The following is a 16,045-nucleotide window of genomic DNA, read 5'->3' as shown; positions in this document are numbered from 1 at the left end:
CTTGTAAGTTTCACTATTAGATGTCGGGGTGTTGACCTATTTTGGTGGGGGATTCTCTGTGCCTCCTGGATTCTGATGCCTACCCTCTTCCCCTCTCTCTCTTTCTTCTTCTGGGATCCCAATTATTCTAATATTGTTCAATCTTACAGTATCATTTATCTTTCAGATTCTCGCCTCGTGATCCAGTAGTCATTTATCTTTTACTCAGCTTTATTCACCATCATTTAGTCTTTTATATCACTAATTCTTCTGCCTCGTTTATCTTAGCAGCTAGAGCCTCCTTTTTTGATTACACATCATTAATAGCCTTTTTGATTTTGACTTGGTAGATTTTAGTTTTTTTATTTCTCCAGAAAGGGATTCTCTAGTATTTGCTATGCTTTTTTCAAGCCCAGCTAGTATCTTTATAATTGTCATTCTGAACTGTAGTTCCCACATCTTATTTGGGCTGTGGCAGTCAGTACTGCCTCTTGTTCTTTTTTTTTGAGGTGAGTTTTTCCATTTTGTCATTTTATCCAGAGAAGAACAGATGAATGAGAGAACAAAATGCCAAAAGTATAACAGTGACCCTAGAAAATATATACACTAAACAAATCAGAAGAGGCCCAAAACCGGGGGCGGGGAGGTGGGTGACGACAAAAGGAAAAGGGAATTTTGAAAAAGAATAAGAATATGATCAGGCTGGGGGCACCTGGGTGGCTCAGTGGGTTAAAGCTTCTGCCTTCAGCTCAGGTCATGATCCCAGGGTCCTGGGATTGAGCCCCACATCAGGTTCTCTGCTCTGCAGGGAGACTGCTTCCTCCTCTCTCTGTGCCTGCCTCTCTGCCTACTTGTGATCTCTCTGTCAAATAAATAAATAAAATCTTTAAAAAAAAAAAAAAAAGAAAGAAAGAAAAAAAAAAAACTCCCAAATTTTAAAAAAAAAAAAAAAATATCATCAGGCTGGTGAATGGAACAGAGCCACACTCTAGATTTTGGGTGTATTTTGGTCTTTTAGAAGAAACTGCCTCCCAAAATTTTAAAGAAAGAGAAACTTGCATATATACACAAAAATAAGGGTAAATACAATGAAGGGACAGAATATGATTGTAAAGATGAAATTTAAAAAAGATTTTAAAAAAGGAATTGGTAAGAAACTGGTTTTTAAAAAAAAATTTTTTTTAAAAGAGAAAGTGATCAGGCAGGAGACTAGAACAAAGCCATAAACTAGATTTAGAGTATATTTTGGTCTGTTAGAAGAAACTGTATCCCAAAATTTTAAAGAAAGAAAAACTTTCATATATACCAAAAATAAGGTTAAATACAATGAAGGGATAGAATAGGACAGTAGAAGTGAAAACTAAAAAATTTTTAAAAAGGAATTGATAAGGTGTTGGTTGAAAAAAAAGAAAAATTTTTTTAAAATAAAATTTTAAAAATTAATTTGAAAGACTAAAGAATCATGGGGGAAAAACCCATGAATTCTATATGCTGTATTCCCCTAGTGCTAGAGTTTTAGAGTTTTCATTGATCAATAAACTTGGTCTTGGCTGGATATTTTTGCTGATCTTCTGGGGGAGGGGCCTGTTGCAGTGATTTTTTTTTTTTTTTTTTTTTTTTTTTAATTTATTAGAGAGAGAGAAAGCACACAAGCAGTCAGAGAGGCGGGCAGAGGCGGAGAGAGAGGCAGGCTCCCTGCTGAGCAAGGAGCCGGATTCGGGGCTCAATCCCAGGACCCTGGGATCATGACCTGAGCCGAAGGCAGCGGCTTAACCCACTGAGCCACCCAGGCGTCCCTGTTGCAGTAATTCTTAAGTGTCTTCGCTTGAGGCGGAACTGCACTGCTCTTACCAGGGGCCTAGCTAAGTAATCTCCTCCTGTTTGCTCTCAGTAGCTTTTGTTCCCTGAAAGCTTTCCATACAGCTTTGGAGGATGAGAATGCAAATGGCGGCCTCCCAGTCTCTGGCCCCAGAGGAGCCAAGGGCTCGGGGCCCCACTCCTTTCACCAGGTTTGTGATGGAGCATTTCTGTCTCTGACACATGACCCCATTTAGGGTTTCCAAACCCATCAGATTCCTGCAATGTGCTCCCATGCCGCATCTCCTGGGGGAAGAAGGGGAATCTCCCCAGATCTGTCACTTGTTGGGTCCCTGCTCAAAGAGCAGTGGCCAGACTGTGCGTCAGATCATGGTTTATGGCAACCCCAAGCTGAGAGCCCCCTTCTTAGGTCCATCTGTGCAGCTGCTTCCCCACTTCAATACTTAGGGGCTCTGCCACATACAGGCACCCCCACTCTTTCTGTGACCCTGAGGGTCCTGGACTACACTATCCCAGCGAGGGTTCCACCCCCCACTTAGCCACTGGAGCAACATCCCTCAGTGGAGCAGACTTCTAAAAGTTCCAATTTTATGCTCCACTCTTCTGTCACTTGCCAGTAGCTGGTTGACAGAGGCTCCATCCCCCCACCCCCATGGTCTTTTCTTCCCAAATGTCGCCTTGGATTCACTTCTCCACACATCCTGCCTTCCAGAAAGTAATTGCTTTTCTGTTCATAGAATTGCTGGTATTCTTTCCTTTGTTCTCCTGTTGAGTCTGTAGGTGTTCAGAATGGTTTGGTAACTATCTAGCTGAATTCCTGGGACCAGACAAAATTTAGATCTCCTACTCCTCTGCCATCTTGCTCCTCCCTTCAAGTACCTAGCCTTTTGATTTTCCCTCCCTAAGGAGAAAATCACATGCTTTGATATATACTTAGCTGTGATATTTTGTACATGGGTTAAATTGGCAAACTCTTTAGCTGGTTTTTTGGACGTGCGCATTCAGCACAGGTTCTAAATAAGATTCAGTGTATATCACCACTCATTTAAAGAAACCTGACTAATCTGTTAAAGTTGATCATATTTTTTTTTTTGTTTTTTAATAATAGCTAACATTTGTTGGGTGTTTTGTAAAGTGACAGGCACTAGCACTTAAACATGTATTACCTTTTTCATCCCCTTAACTATGTGAGGTTGGCACTTTTTCATTTTACAGATAAGTAAACTGATGGCTAAAGATTGTAAATAGCTTACTCGGGATAATAGAGCTAGTTAGAAGTGGAGAGGGAAGAGGCAGTTTGACTCCAGAACCTGGGATCTTAATCCCTGTAAATTGCGAGGTATCTTTTCTTAGAGTTGTATTTCTCACATTTACCTATCGATGCAACATGTCATATTCTATCAGAACACTAATAGATACTCGTGAGATAAAATGTGAATTTGCTGTCATAGAGTAGTGAACAAAAATTTGAATTGTTTATAGTAGGTACTAATTACCACCTGTCATTAGATAAATTCACACAATAAGCACAAGTTTAGAAATAGCTTTTTCAACAAGATCTTTTCTTCATCTCTGCTTAACTATGTGGATGGGAAGGTGGCTAGATATGTGGCTTCATTCTTCTTTCTTTGTTTTTAGGTCCCGCCACATCAGCCGGGTCCTCCTGTAGTTGGTGCTCTCCAGCCACCCACTTTCACGCCTCCCTTGGGCATTCCCCCTCCGGGTTTTGGTCCTGGTGTTCCTCCTCCACCACCTCCTCCACCATTTTTGCGCCCAGGATTTAATCCGATGCATTTACCACCAGGTACACTGAGTTGTTTAAGAAGACATTTCTTTTTAGAGCCCAAAGTAAGGTGACACAACGTAAGTTGACATTATTTTTCTTATTTTAGGTTTTCTTCCTCCTGGACCCCCACCTCCTATAACTCCACCAGTATCCATTCCTCCTCCTCACACTCCTCCAATAAGCATCCCAAACTGTAAGCATGTTTTTCCTTTGTGTTCACTCGTCCTCTTGGAGTTGGGAGTAGGAGGGAGAATGGACCAGTAATAGGGTCTATAGTATGGCAAAAGAATGTTGACTGGGGAGATAATTATTCAGCTTCACATGTTGATGTAATTATATTCCTTAGCTACTATCGCTGGTATAAATGAAGACACTACAAAAGACTTATCTATTGGAAATCCCATTCCAACAGTGGTGTCTGGGGCTAGAGGAAACGCCGAGTCTGGTGACAGTGTGAAAATGTATGGCTCTGCCGTGCCACCTGCCGCACCCACGAATCTGCCCACCCCTCCTGTAACCCAGCCTGTTTCACTTCTTGGTAAGTTAATTTTTTTATCATTAGTTTTTTTTTCCCCACCCAAGTTAGGTGTCTTACTTTTTTTTTTCTTTTTAAACAATGCTAATTTTGGTAAAATGTTTTCTGAGACTCGTACTTTTCTTTGAGGAAGATCTTCCTTTTAAATATGTACACTTTTACCATATTGGTAAATTGGTACCATATGGTACTCTTTACCAAGAGTAGCCCAAGAGACAAACCTCAAAGATGAAATCATGTTTGTTGTCCTGAATGAAAGTGTGGATTTGTACATCGTAATGTGGTGTAGGAAGGTAAACTAATCTCTGTGAGACGGAATTGGTAACAGAGTCCATGATTGATATAACGCCAGACATCCAGCGTTGTAAGAGCTAGCATTTTGACAACCCGGAATTTTTTCCTGTCTGGACCAGTTTTTATAAAATCCTGGGCTGTGATAATCTCTGTTGGCTATCAAAGAAATTATCTTTGATACATTGTAATAAAATGGCTTTATTGTCTGAGTGACAGTTGCACAGCCTGGGACAGTGTTTTCTCACCCCTTAGTTTCCTCTTGCTAGTTTATCTGTTGTACTCTTTACCCGCAGTTTTACTACTGCAATCAAGGGAAGTATGATTTAGATTGTTTCCATCTTTAAGAGGCTTTACCTTGCTTGCTTGAGTTATAAATGATTATTTCATATACTTGTTATAGTGACCATCTTTTAAATTAATACATTGTTGTGTCTTGAAGTGGTTTTGCCAGGTATAATCAACACTTGATTCTCCTAATGGGTAGTTAATTCCTCCTTAGTATTATAACATTGTAGTCCTGTAACCCCATTGTATTTTTCAGAAGTATATGTATGTGCACATAAGAGCTTTCATAATCATAGTTTTTTTAAAGGAGAGAGCACCTTAGGTGCCTCTGAAATGTAGGACTGTGGAACATTAGTTTGTGATGCAGGACTTTTACTTTTCACCTACACCTTTCAGTGCTGTTGGAACTTTTTACTTTGTGCATATACTACATTTATAATAAAAATCAATTTGTTTTCAAATAGCATGCTGTCTTCTGCCCTCTCTAGTCTGAAAATAAACTTGATTTTTCAACTCCTTTAGTATACATACTGGGTAATGGTAAAAGAGCATTTAGGATTAAAATTTTGTCACCAGTAATGCAGCAGTAGTCATCATAACGATGGCAAATGGTTTAATGAGGAAGTTGCTTACAAGGTCTACGCCATAATGAAAATCGTGTAGTAGAAGGAACGTTGTTCTGGGAGCCAGAATACCTTAAAATCTTTGGATCTCAGTTTTGTTATGCATTTTATTTTTCATATTTGTAATAAGATGGTTGCATAAGAATCACAGAATCTGAGTTTGATAGTATTTTCTGATCAACCCCTTTCCTCCACCTCACACTGACTGATTGTGAATTCTGTTTGTAATGAAATTTCTGAGACTGGCATCCATGGATACTAGGCCACCTGAGACTATTTACAAAGTGACATGCATTTGTGCTTTTTTTCTGGCGTTAGTAAATCCACTAAATGAAAGCTTTCTTCATCCCTAAGAGTTTAATAACCACTACTTTCAAACAACCTTGAAGACTAAGTAGACTGCCTCTGATTTAACATTAAGGTCCTGAAGACTATGCCCTTTATTTCTTATCACTACTGAGGTGCCTAATTTAAACTCTGCATCCAACGTGTCAAACAAACTAAACCACAGATCAAAAGTTGGTGAGCTTGAAAAACAAACTTAGAAAGTTAGGCAATGCTAGAAAAATAATTACATTTCTCGGCATTTATCATTGCCTGACACGCCTCTTTGTATGTCTTTTCCTTCTTCTCCCTCCCAAATACATACTAGAATAGAAACTCCATGAGAGAGGGACATTTGTTACTTGAGGATTTGGATAAATGGATGGTTTTCAATGTAGGGCTGTTTATACTTTACCTCTGATGATGATCTTTGTAACTTTCAAAACAAAATTAAGTTGAAGGCTGTTCCAAATCTGGAAAGATCAAAATGTGACATAACATAAAAATGAAAACTGTTTTGTTAAAATAAGTACTTCTACCTGAAATGCAGTAGTTTAGTTCCAGTCACGAGAAAGAAAGCCTTTCATGTTCCTTCAATTAGAAATCTTGAACAGAATATCCTCTAAATTTTGGCCTTTAAGAGAAAGGTCACATACGCAAATAAAGGAAAATTTATCCAAAAGAGGAATCATAGTTCCATCATTCTGATAAAGAAATGCAGTAATCACATGTAATACTGTAGCCCTGAAGGGTTGCGAATTAGGTTGGGATATTGTTGATGTTGACCAAGTAGTAGAATATTAGCACTAAGATGCTTTCAACTTTCTTCTTGGTGCTCTAATGTTTTCTCTTACGATAATAAAAAGAAATGCTGTGCTGTACCAGGAAACTTTAAGCCTATAAGGTGATATGAAACTCCAGTTTCTTCATCTGTTTTGTTTTGTTGTTGTTGTTGTTGTTGTTTTTTAAAAAGGTGGGGGAGGAATAAAAATGACACACCAGGTGTTGTGGTGATTCAATGGGCTTATGTATATAAAACGACTGACATGTGGGGCCTGCCACAGGGTAGAGGCCATCTGTGAATGGTGGGGGCTTATTTCAGGTAAGGAGTGTCCTAGGAGATACTTAAAATACCTAGACAAGATCTCTACTTTGTAATTCAAAAATTATATTACTTTAGCTATAGTTAGTTTTGAACTGTTCTGTTTGTTGGCAAAGGAAATGGGCTTTTTAAAAAAATGCACTTTGACATAGTTGCCTCCCATATTTTCCTGGTAGATTAGACTGGGTCATAAGTTCACACATTTTCAAGTTCCATCACTTGGCCTACTGAGGGAAAGAGTTGGCCATAGTGGTATTTCGTTGAAATAGCATAATATGATATATGTATTGTTCTCATTAATGATACGCAGGTAGTTTTCTTACAAGGGAAGCTGAACCTATCCTTGGGACTTAACTGAGTTCTTGGATCTTAATTTCTGAAACATGGCAATAGTATTTTTGAAATAGCATGGGCCAAACAACTGTTCGTCGCATCTCCCAAAATTCAGTAGTAGGGCCTGATTATACGGAGAGGAGGCAGTGCAGTGCTGCAAGGATTGGCTTAAAGAATTTTCTGAAAGATCAAATTTAAGTGTGGGTGTTAGTTTGGAAGTGGTAACTAACTACCTGTTTCTAGAGTTGGGCTGAGGTACCCCACACTACCAAATTTGTAGAGAACTAAACCTCCATCTTGTAGAGATTCTGATTATTTTAGTGACATTCTGAAAATACGAAGTTATATGATGCACAGTAATAATTCATTATCACTTAATTTTGAAGAAATCCATTCTTTGTACCTCACACTCCAAAATAGCTAGTTAGGACAGTGGTGGTTTCATAAAAGCTATTGGTAGGGGTTGTTGATCATTTAGGTGAAAGGGAATATTAATGATAGCAATTCAGTCTATTCTCTTTACTGTATTAAGTGTATGTGTTTACTTTTCAAAAACTTGTATAACATGTATCCCTTAATATGTATAGCATATTTTTTATTAAAAAGTTCATTGTAAATGTGAAATTTGGGTTACTTTGGTGTTCCAGACAATAAAAAAAATACACAAAAAAATGTTTGTTTGTGTTACATATCTCTACTGTGTTACCAGTATACCCAAAATATCTTTTCAAGGAAAAATTACGCTAACTTGAACTCTTTCCTTTGGTGGAAAATTAAAGCCTTTTCTCTTGTCAGATACATTTACTTTCATTAATTGCTAATATGCAAATTCTCCCTAGTTTTGTCACACTGCTATAGATGATGGCGAAATTTGTAAGTAAGAAATGGGTATTTCTAAGATTGCTTCCTACTTGTCATTTTGGTTACCAAAGATCTAAAACAGAAGTCACAAATTGGTGGCCTCCAGGCTGAATTGCTAGACCTTGGTATGATGCCCTTCATACTTGGTTTCTACACATCCCTGCATGAACTCAATAAGTATTTGAGTTGATGTTCCCAAATTTGGATGCTTCAAGAAATTAAGTGTACAGACTTGGTTTGTGAATTATATACGTAAATAACTGTGTTTGCTTTCATGCAATAGTTACGATCCTTGAAACTGCCTAGAAGATGAATAGTTTTACCATCACATTCAGTGATTACTTTAAAATTCATATTTGGTTTATGATGATTTCACTTAGCTTGGATTTCTCTGCCCAGAATTTTAATTATTTTTATATTAGTAATTTTTAACATTTAAATTAGAACATTAGAGCACCAATCTAGTATGAATAACGTTCAAAGAAAACCTGAAGAAATCCTAGAAAGTCTTTTTTCTATGATAATATTTCACTTTTAATACAACTTTTATGTTTTAATGGTTTCTTTCTTACTGTGAACTTTGCTATAATATTTGGTTATTTTAAATTATAAGCTAGAGGGATCTATGAGGTGTTTGATTTGGTACCCCCAAAAAGCCTGTTGACTTTATCCTATAATGTGTTCTCTTTGAAAGCTTTAAAATACTGGAATTGGTACTCTAAATATTACATTGGTAATTATTTCACTAGTGTTACATAGTAGAAATGGTTCCCACATACTGGTCCCCTACCTTCAGTTTAGTATATAACATTGTTCAGTGGATACAGCAGATGCTTAATAGCTATTAATCCACAACAAATACTTGCCTTGGATATGAGTTGATGCATGAATACACTATATTTTCTCAGTAGGTGAAGTACTTGAATGAAACACACAGGGAAGGTCTTGTACAAAAATCTGAAAGCTGTTTATCACTTTGTCTCCGTGTCCCTCTGTGCTTCCTGGGCTGTAGAACTCCAGCCTAAAGGGTCTCTCTTAAATTTAAATCTTGCGGACATATATCACTTTGGGTTTGAGGAAGGTGGGAGGGGCAGATACTCTGGGCTCTGAACTGATTTTAGTAGACAGTGATGTTGCTGTGAAGAATTTCAGGTAAGATTTTTTTCCAGCTAACATTGAATGTTGCAACTCAACTCCAAGTCAGAGCTGTTGTGCTTTGCCAGTTATACTAAAAGAGCAGTTTGTGTGCAAATTCTAGAAAGTGACTATAAATGAACTATGGGACATGGACCAGAGCCTATTGTACATTATTCTGCAAAAAGCCATGCATTCACTTTAAATAATCTGATTTCTCTTCATTTGAAATTCTGTTTTTCATGTATTGGATTTTATCAAAACATAATGTACCCCTATACTAAAAATGGATCCCCCTCTCGGTACACCTGCATTATGTATTATTGAAAACTCCCGATTTCTCTTAAAGATCTCTTGTTAACATTCTGGGCACGATTTGATTTTGGTATAATACTGTCTAAAATGTGCTTTCTCTTTCTTTGAAAACTAGCTCCTTACTCTTTTGTTCTCCCCAGCTCCCAACATAGTAGCTGCTATAAGAATTGCCTGGGAGTGTTTTCAAAATAGTTATGCTGTAAATGTTACTAAATGGTAAATCTAGGCAAAAGAAAGACATATGTGGGTTGTGCCAGTATTCCCATTTTCTGAAGGTTTGGAATGAAAAAAAGACATTTAGTGATTTTTTTTTAAATTACATATATACATGTGCATGCCTAGGGATTTTTGGTATTGGTGGGAGAGAGAAGGGTGGTTGATAATTTTTTTTCCTTGTGTGGGAAAGTTTCATTCTAGATTCATGCAAATGCCACAGTGACATTCATTTTATTGGGATCAGATCAAAAAAGGTGGAACCACAACTAGGAACAGAAAAGGAGGTTGTGAAAGAAAATTGCAGCCTTTCTGAAAATAAATTTCAGATCTTTGTAGGTGAACAGCGGAAAGACACTCCATACCCTGGGGGAGAAACCTGGACTTAGAGCTTCTTCTCTTGCACCCCAAGAGAGATTTTCTGCTGATGAATTCAGTCATCACGACTCTTGCCACCACCATTCATTCGTACATTCAACATGTATTTCTTCAGTACTTACTGTGTGCCAGGCACCCTTCTGGGTACTAGAGATACCTGAATGAACAAGACAAAAGCCCGTCTTTGTAGAACTTCTATTCTGGTAGGGACACAGATAAAAGTAATAGTTTCACATGGAGTTAATCCTGTGAAGAGTGAAGTAGAGAACACTTAGGGGTTGGAGGAGTGTCATATGCGGTGTGCTCTTTTATTTATTTATTTATTTATTTTATTTATTTATTAGAGATCACAAGTAGGCAGAGAGGCAGAGAGAGGAGGAAGCAGGCTCCCTGCTGAGCAGAGAGCCTGATGCGGGGCTCGATCCCAGGACCGTGAGATCATGACCTGAGCTGAAAGCAGAGGCTTTAACCTGCTGAGCCACCCAGGCGCTCCAGCAATGTGCTCTTTTAAATGGGACAGCTCAGGAGGGCATCTAAGAAGGTAATTCATAGAGAAATGATGGGGAAGAGGCATAGACATAGAGAAAAGACATTTCATATAGAAGGCCAAAAGGAGGCTAGGATTGAGAATGAATTCGGCTTATTCGAGGGACTCCAGCAAACTAGTGTGGCTGGAGCGGGTGAACAAAGGAAAGAGCATCAGGCTCTCAGTTCAGGTTGTCAAGGGCCTGGTTATGAGTGCAATGGGGAATGTTGTGGTTCTAATCCAATGTGTATTTTATAAAGGTAACAGCTGTTTCAGAGAAAGCAGACTACGGGAGTTGGTAAGAGTGGAAAGAAGACACCAGATGCTGTTGCAGTCGATGAGATGCAGGCTGACCACTTGCATTGGGGATGGTACAGTGGAGGAAATGAATTGGTTGGACACTGAATTTCTTTTGAAGAGAGGGCCTCCTTGTTGCCTTATTAAATACAGGATGTGAGAGGAGGGAGTCAGGAATGAGTCTCTGACCTGAGCAATCAGTAGGGTATAATTTCTGTTCCTGAGGTGGACATATGTCGAGGAGGAGTGGGTTTGCAGAGAGGATATCAAGGTAAAATGGTGGGTATTTTAACTTTGAAATTGACGTGCAGATGGTAAGTAAACAACTTGGTGAATAATGTTTAGAGATGTGATTTCAGGTATCGTCTACAAACACATCGGCAAAGCCACAGGAGCCTGTGAGAGGACTTGAGGGAATGTAGAGACCTAGAGGGATGAGCCCAGGAAATACTTAGCACCTAGCGCTTGAGAATACAGTACTGAGAACTAAGGCAGACATAGTTCCATATGCCAGGAACTCTTCTGAAGAGTTTGTATGTATCAGTCATTTGAGCCTTATAGCCCTAAGCGGTAGGTGCAGTTACCCCATTTTATAGATAAGGAGGCTGAAGCGTAAAGAGGAAGTACCCTGGCCAAGTCACAGCTGCAAGCGGTGGGTCCAGAGCTGAAGCTAGCATTGCTCCCAGCGCCTGTGGTTTTAACCACTGTCTGTACTGTTCTGTTCAGCAGAGGTTACTGGAAGGTGCAGCCATTGGGCTAGCAGGCAAAGTAGAGGGGGTATTCTGGAGGCCAAGTAGAGTTACTAGGAAGGCGGGAGGGATCAACTATCGGTTGTGTTGATGGGTCAAGGAAGGACACTGAAGCTTGCTGCCTGGATTTAGCAAAATGAAGGCTCCTGGATAACCTTAGAAACATGGTTTTCTTGGAATGATGGATCCAAAAAGCGCAATTACGAAGGGTCAGAGAGAATGAGCTGAAGGAATGGGTACAGTGATTCTGGACATCACTGAGGATACTTGTTATATAGAGGAACAGTGAAATGGGATGATGGTTGAAAGGAGATGCAAGGAAAGGAAAGGCTTTTTTTTTAATTTCTAAAAGATGGATGAAACTAAAGTATCTTTATTGGAAAATCAGCAGAGGGGAAGTTTTTGGTGCAAGAAAGAAGAGGTGTTTGCTGAGGGCATGCATGGGTTCAGGGTTCAAATAAAGAGCTTAGCCCTTGGAGCATAATGTTCTCAGAAGGAGTAATACGGATACAGGTAAATTGGTAGATGTGGTAGGTAGGTAGGTAATGAAAAAGTCTTCCAATGACCTTTATTTTTTTCATGATAAACCCCAGTACATATATACAATATATGGTTTTCATTATAATGGTTTCCATTATAAACCATATAGTTGAATAGTACTTGGTAATTTTTTTAAAAATGAAGCCCTTAAACATGCTACAAGATAGGTGAATCTTAACAAGATAGACTAAGTGAAAGGAGCCAGTCCCAGAGGATCGCATATTGTTTGATTCCATTTATAGAAATGTCCAGAATAGGCAAATCTATAGAGACACAAACTGGAGTGTGCAGTTGCCAGGGGGCAGGGAGTGGGGGACCAGAAATGGGGGTGATAAGAGTGGGTTTTTTGAGGTAATGAAAATATCCTGAAGTTGATTGTGACAGTTTTCCAGCTCTGAATATACTACAAACCATTGAGTTACAAACACTTGTATGTGAGTGAATTATAAACAATGTGTGTTTTATCTCACTGAATTTGTTATAAAACCTCCTAAGAATAAGCAGAATTAAGGAGGAACAGGTGAATTAGATATCGAGGGAAATGAGAATGAAAACAGACTAGGAAAATGAGGATCACTAACCCATTAAGGAAGCACTTATGGTTTTAATTGTACACTTAAAATGAGACCAGTTGACGTCTTGGGGGTGGGATGCCCCCCCAGCCCTGTCTGGGTACAGATTAGGAAAAGTTGCATTCAAAACCATCAAGTCAAGGTTTTTCCAAGCCAGCTGTGGTGAGGGGGTACCATGGACTCTGAGGCAAGTTGAGGGAAAGGTAAAGACAGTGAAGGGCACTGTGGGTGCCTGACCCTCGTGAGATCAAAAATTACTCCAAGAAGGGGATCGGGGAGTGGGGTGCTTGCAGATGAGAATTTGGAAGTAATACAGATATTTGTAACAAAAGGTCCAGGACTTGAAAGAAGCAGTGGTTTTGGTAGGATGAAGGACGACATTGTTGGCAAAGAGGCAGAACTGCCTTGCCTTTTTAGATGTTTCCCTCTCATCCTTTTCCTCCCTCCCCTTTTCACCTAGCAAGTCCTTGCTTTCCTTAAAGGATCCCCCGTGAATTTTCATCCTCTTCAAAAGCGTCCAGCTAACTGATGCATTTGGGTCACTCAGCACTTAAGTCAAACTTCTAGTAATTTTATATGTTTCTCCTTGCCCTCCCTGTCCCCCCTACAGTCCTTAGCAGAAAGCTGCCTATAGGGCAGAAAGTTACTGTTTGTGTCCCTTATGTATGTTCTGGGATTTCAAGGTCCATGTTGGGCTCCACCCATGATACCAGCTTCCTCTTCCTCGCTGCCCCTTTAGTCTCTTAACACCTGTTCTTTAAGTCACATAATTCTGGAAAGCTTTGCTCTAGATAGCAGTGTACCTCCCCTTTAATCTTGACTGACTTTTTAATTGTGAAATGTCTGGTTTTTGACTCACAGGAATATTCACAGTTAAGTCTTGGTTATTTTGAGTTGAACTCAAGTGTATTTCTTAACACTTCTCAAATTTGAATATAGACATTTGGGGCTGTCCCTTTTCCTGCATTAAAATCTGCTGTATTAAAATTTTGGAGACTTTAAGGTAGTGTCTCCTGGGGTCTGAACTCTTCCCTTTTCTCACCTGAACTGAGGGTGACACTGGGACTTCTCCTACGAGCTCTAGGTATGCATACCAGTTTCTTCTGCACACACCCACCAGATCTAACCCAGTCTCCTCTAGCTCAGTGGAAATTTGTCCTCTCCCCAAAAACAGCTTCTCTTCCTAAATTCCTGCACTGCGTTGATGCTTCCGTCTACTCATTCAGACCAGAGAACTGTGCTTTTCCTCTCTGTCCCCCCTATCTGGGTTCAGTCTCTCTCTTTCTGTCCCATGGATTCTGGGGATAAGAGTCCACCAGCTCTCTGCTGTCTTTCCCCTCCTGGCTCTCCTCTACACTGCTTGCTAGAAAGCTCTTTCAAAAATGAACACGGGATCATGCTTGCGAATCATGCCTTGGTCATTGCCCCATCACTTGAAGCCAAAGTCCGGCTTTCCTCTTGTGGCATATCACACTTCTGAATTGCCCCAGCCAGCCTGCTCGGCCTCCTGAACCTCTTTCAGTTGGATGGTAGTGTATTCACACAGATTCTTGCCTGCGGCTCCAGTAATAAACCTCATCTTGCATATCTGTCTTCTCTCTCGTCAGAAGACACACTGTTGCAGTTCTCTTGACTGGTGATGTCCTTGCTGTTGGACCCTGCTCAGACACCCTAAGCCTCACACTCAGATTCATACACACAAGCTTCAGCAGGCCCGCCTTTGCCACCATACTAGCTTGTGCCATCTCTTCCTGCAGCCAGCATGTTTCTTTCTACTTAGGCTATATCCTGTTTGAAGGAAAGGACAATGTTTCGTTTATCTTTATGTCTCTAGCACATGAAATGAGTTAATAATGTAAAGCTCAAGTGTTCAATATATGTGAATTATTTTTTTTAATCTGTAACTAGAAAACTTGTCAGTGGCATTGCATATCATCCTTCCATGACATAATGAACGATTGCTTTGAAGGCCCTTTAGACCAGACTAACTCACTACATAGTCTATTGATGTATGTATAATGTCAGCTTTCCTAATTAAAAATGAAATTCAGCTAGCATGCCTGTCAAGGGTTTATGCCACCTGGTATATTTTTAGTTAAATATAACTTTGATTATAAAAGCAACACGTGTTGATGGCAAAAAAAAAAACAAAAACAAAACAAAACAGTAATAATCCATAATTTTACCACTTCTGTGGCCTGAAGGTCAACATTTAGGACTATGGGAATATTTGAAGGGTTAAATGGAAATCTACTTATTTACAAATGAGAGAAGGGATTTTTTTAGGCAAATACAAGCAGCTACACATACAGAATCAATGAATTAGGCAATATTTTTGCTTTTATAAAAATATTGTATGTTGTAGATAGTTTAAATATATGATTACTATAAATGTTAGCCATATTAAATCAATCTGTTTACTCTCAAATGCATATTATAAAGGACTTAAGAGGTGTGTTCCTAGAGACAGGTTTGTATTTTTAAAGAGTATTATTACCAGTTTATCTGTTCTGTACAAGGCTGAGGTGGCCTTGCATCCTTTGGCCACTGTCAGATTGGTAATTGAGGAAGCCAGTCTTGGGTAAATCAGGAAGTAGGACCTTTCCATTGTCCTACAGGAGTCCCTTTTTCCTCTTAAAGATTCATCTGAACCTGATTCTTTTGTTATAATAAGATGCTCTGAACCTGCTTCCCATTTTTCTAGTGATATTTAAAAATTTGGCATTGGCCTCTGGAGCTTAAAGAGAGGTACTCTAATGTGTCGCACTGAACTCTAACAGAGTAAAACAGTGGTCATTTTAAAGGCTCGTGGGAAAGTAAAGTTTGTTTGAGTGTATCTATGTGTGGTATCTCTATGAAAAGGTCAGTAACTTGGGTACATACATTTTATGTTGAGTTATGGTCCACAAATGTTGAGACTAATTTCTTTTAAAAGTGAGAGAAAGGACGTATCTTAGGTGCTTTTGTTGCCCTGCTGTTTGGCATACCACGGTGTTTACTAAGTGATAGGAATAATGTTGGCCATTGTGAATTCATTTAGATCTGAAACGTAGGATAGGTTCTGTGTATGTTCATTGGGGTTTCAAAGCGAGTCTGAAGAGTGTGTGAAGAGACAAGGTCTTTGCCTCGTTTGTCCATTTCATAAATTCTAGCTTTTTACTCTGGTATTTAGCATATTTTACCTTTAGACCCGACATGTGGAAGCTCACTGTGTTCACATTTTTCCCAACTGCCAAAGTGCTTGACTAAATTGTGGTGGGTATTGGGGAACCATGAGAGGTTAATAAGATCCAAATCAGAAATGAAAAATGCACTCATTTTAGTGAAGTTAGATATTTAATGTTAGGATATTTATCACCTGTCAAAATAGATATAATAAGG

The 16,045-nt window shown here is 39.2% G+C and overlaps 1 protein-coding gene across 2 annotated transcripts in view; it reads left to right on the top strand.

Moving 5' to 3' along the window:
- The window catches only part of LOC111155697 (SR-related CTD associated factor 4), a 68,378-nt gene that overhangs the window by 48,391 nt on the left and 3,942 nt on the right, over positions 1-16,045 (top strand). The window contains exons 17-19 of one of the 2 annotated variants that reach the window (XM_022516005.1): positions 3,436-3,601; positions 3,690-3,776; positions 3,930-4,121. In XM_022516005.1, coding sequence (XP_022371713.1) covers positions 3,436-3,601; positions 3,690-3,776; positions 3,930-4,121 — 445 coding nt within the window. The remainder of the gene's footprint in view (positions 1-3,435; positions 3,602-3,689; positions 3,777-3,929; positions 4,122-16,045) is intronic. The other variant, XM_022516006.1, reaches the window with a different exon arrangement.

Source organism: Enhydra lutris, unplaced genomic scaffold, assembly GCF_002288905.1.
Source record: "Enhydra lutris kenyoni isolate GAN:26980312 unplaced genomic scaffold, ASM228890v2 scaffoldscaffold43, whole genome shotgun sequence".
Classification (NCBI taxonomy): Eukaryota; Metazoa; Chordata; class Mammalia; order Carnivora; family Mustelidae; genus Enhydra; species Enhydra lutris.
Note: the sequence above shows the minus strand (reverse complement) of the source record. Positions and strands in the feature narration are given on the sequence as shown.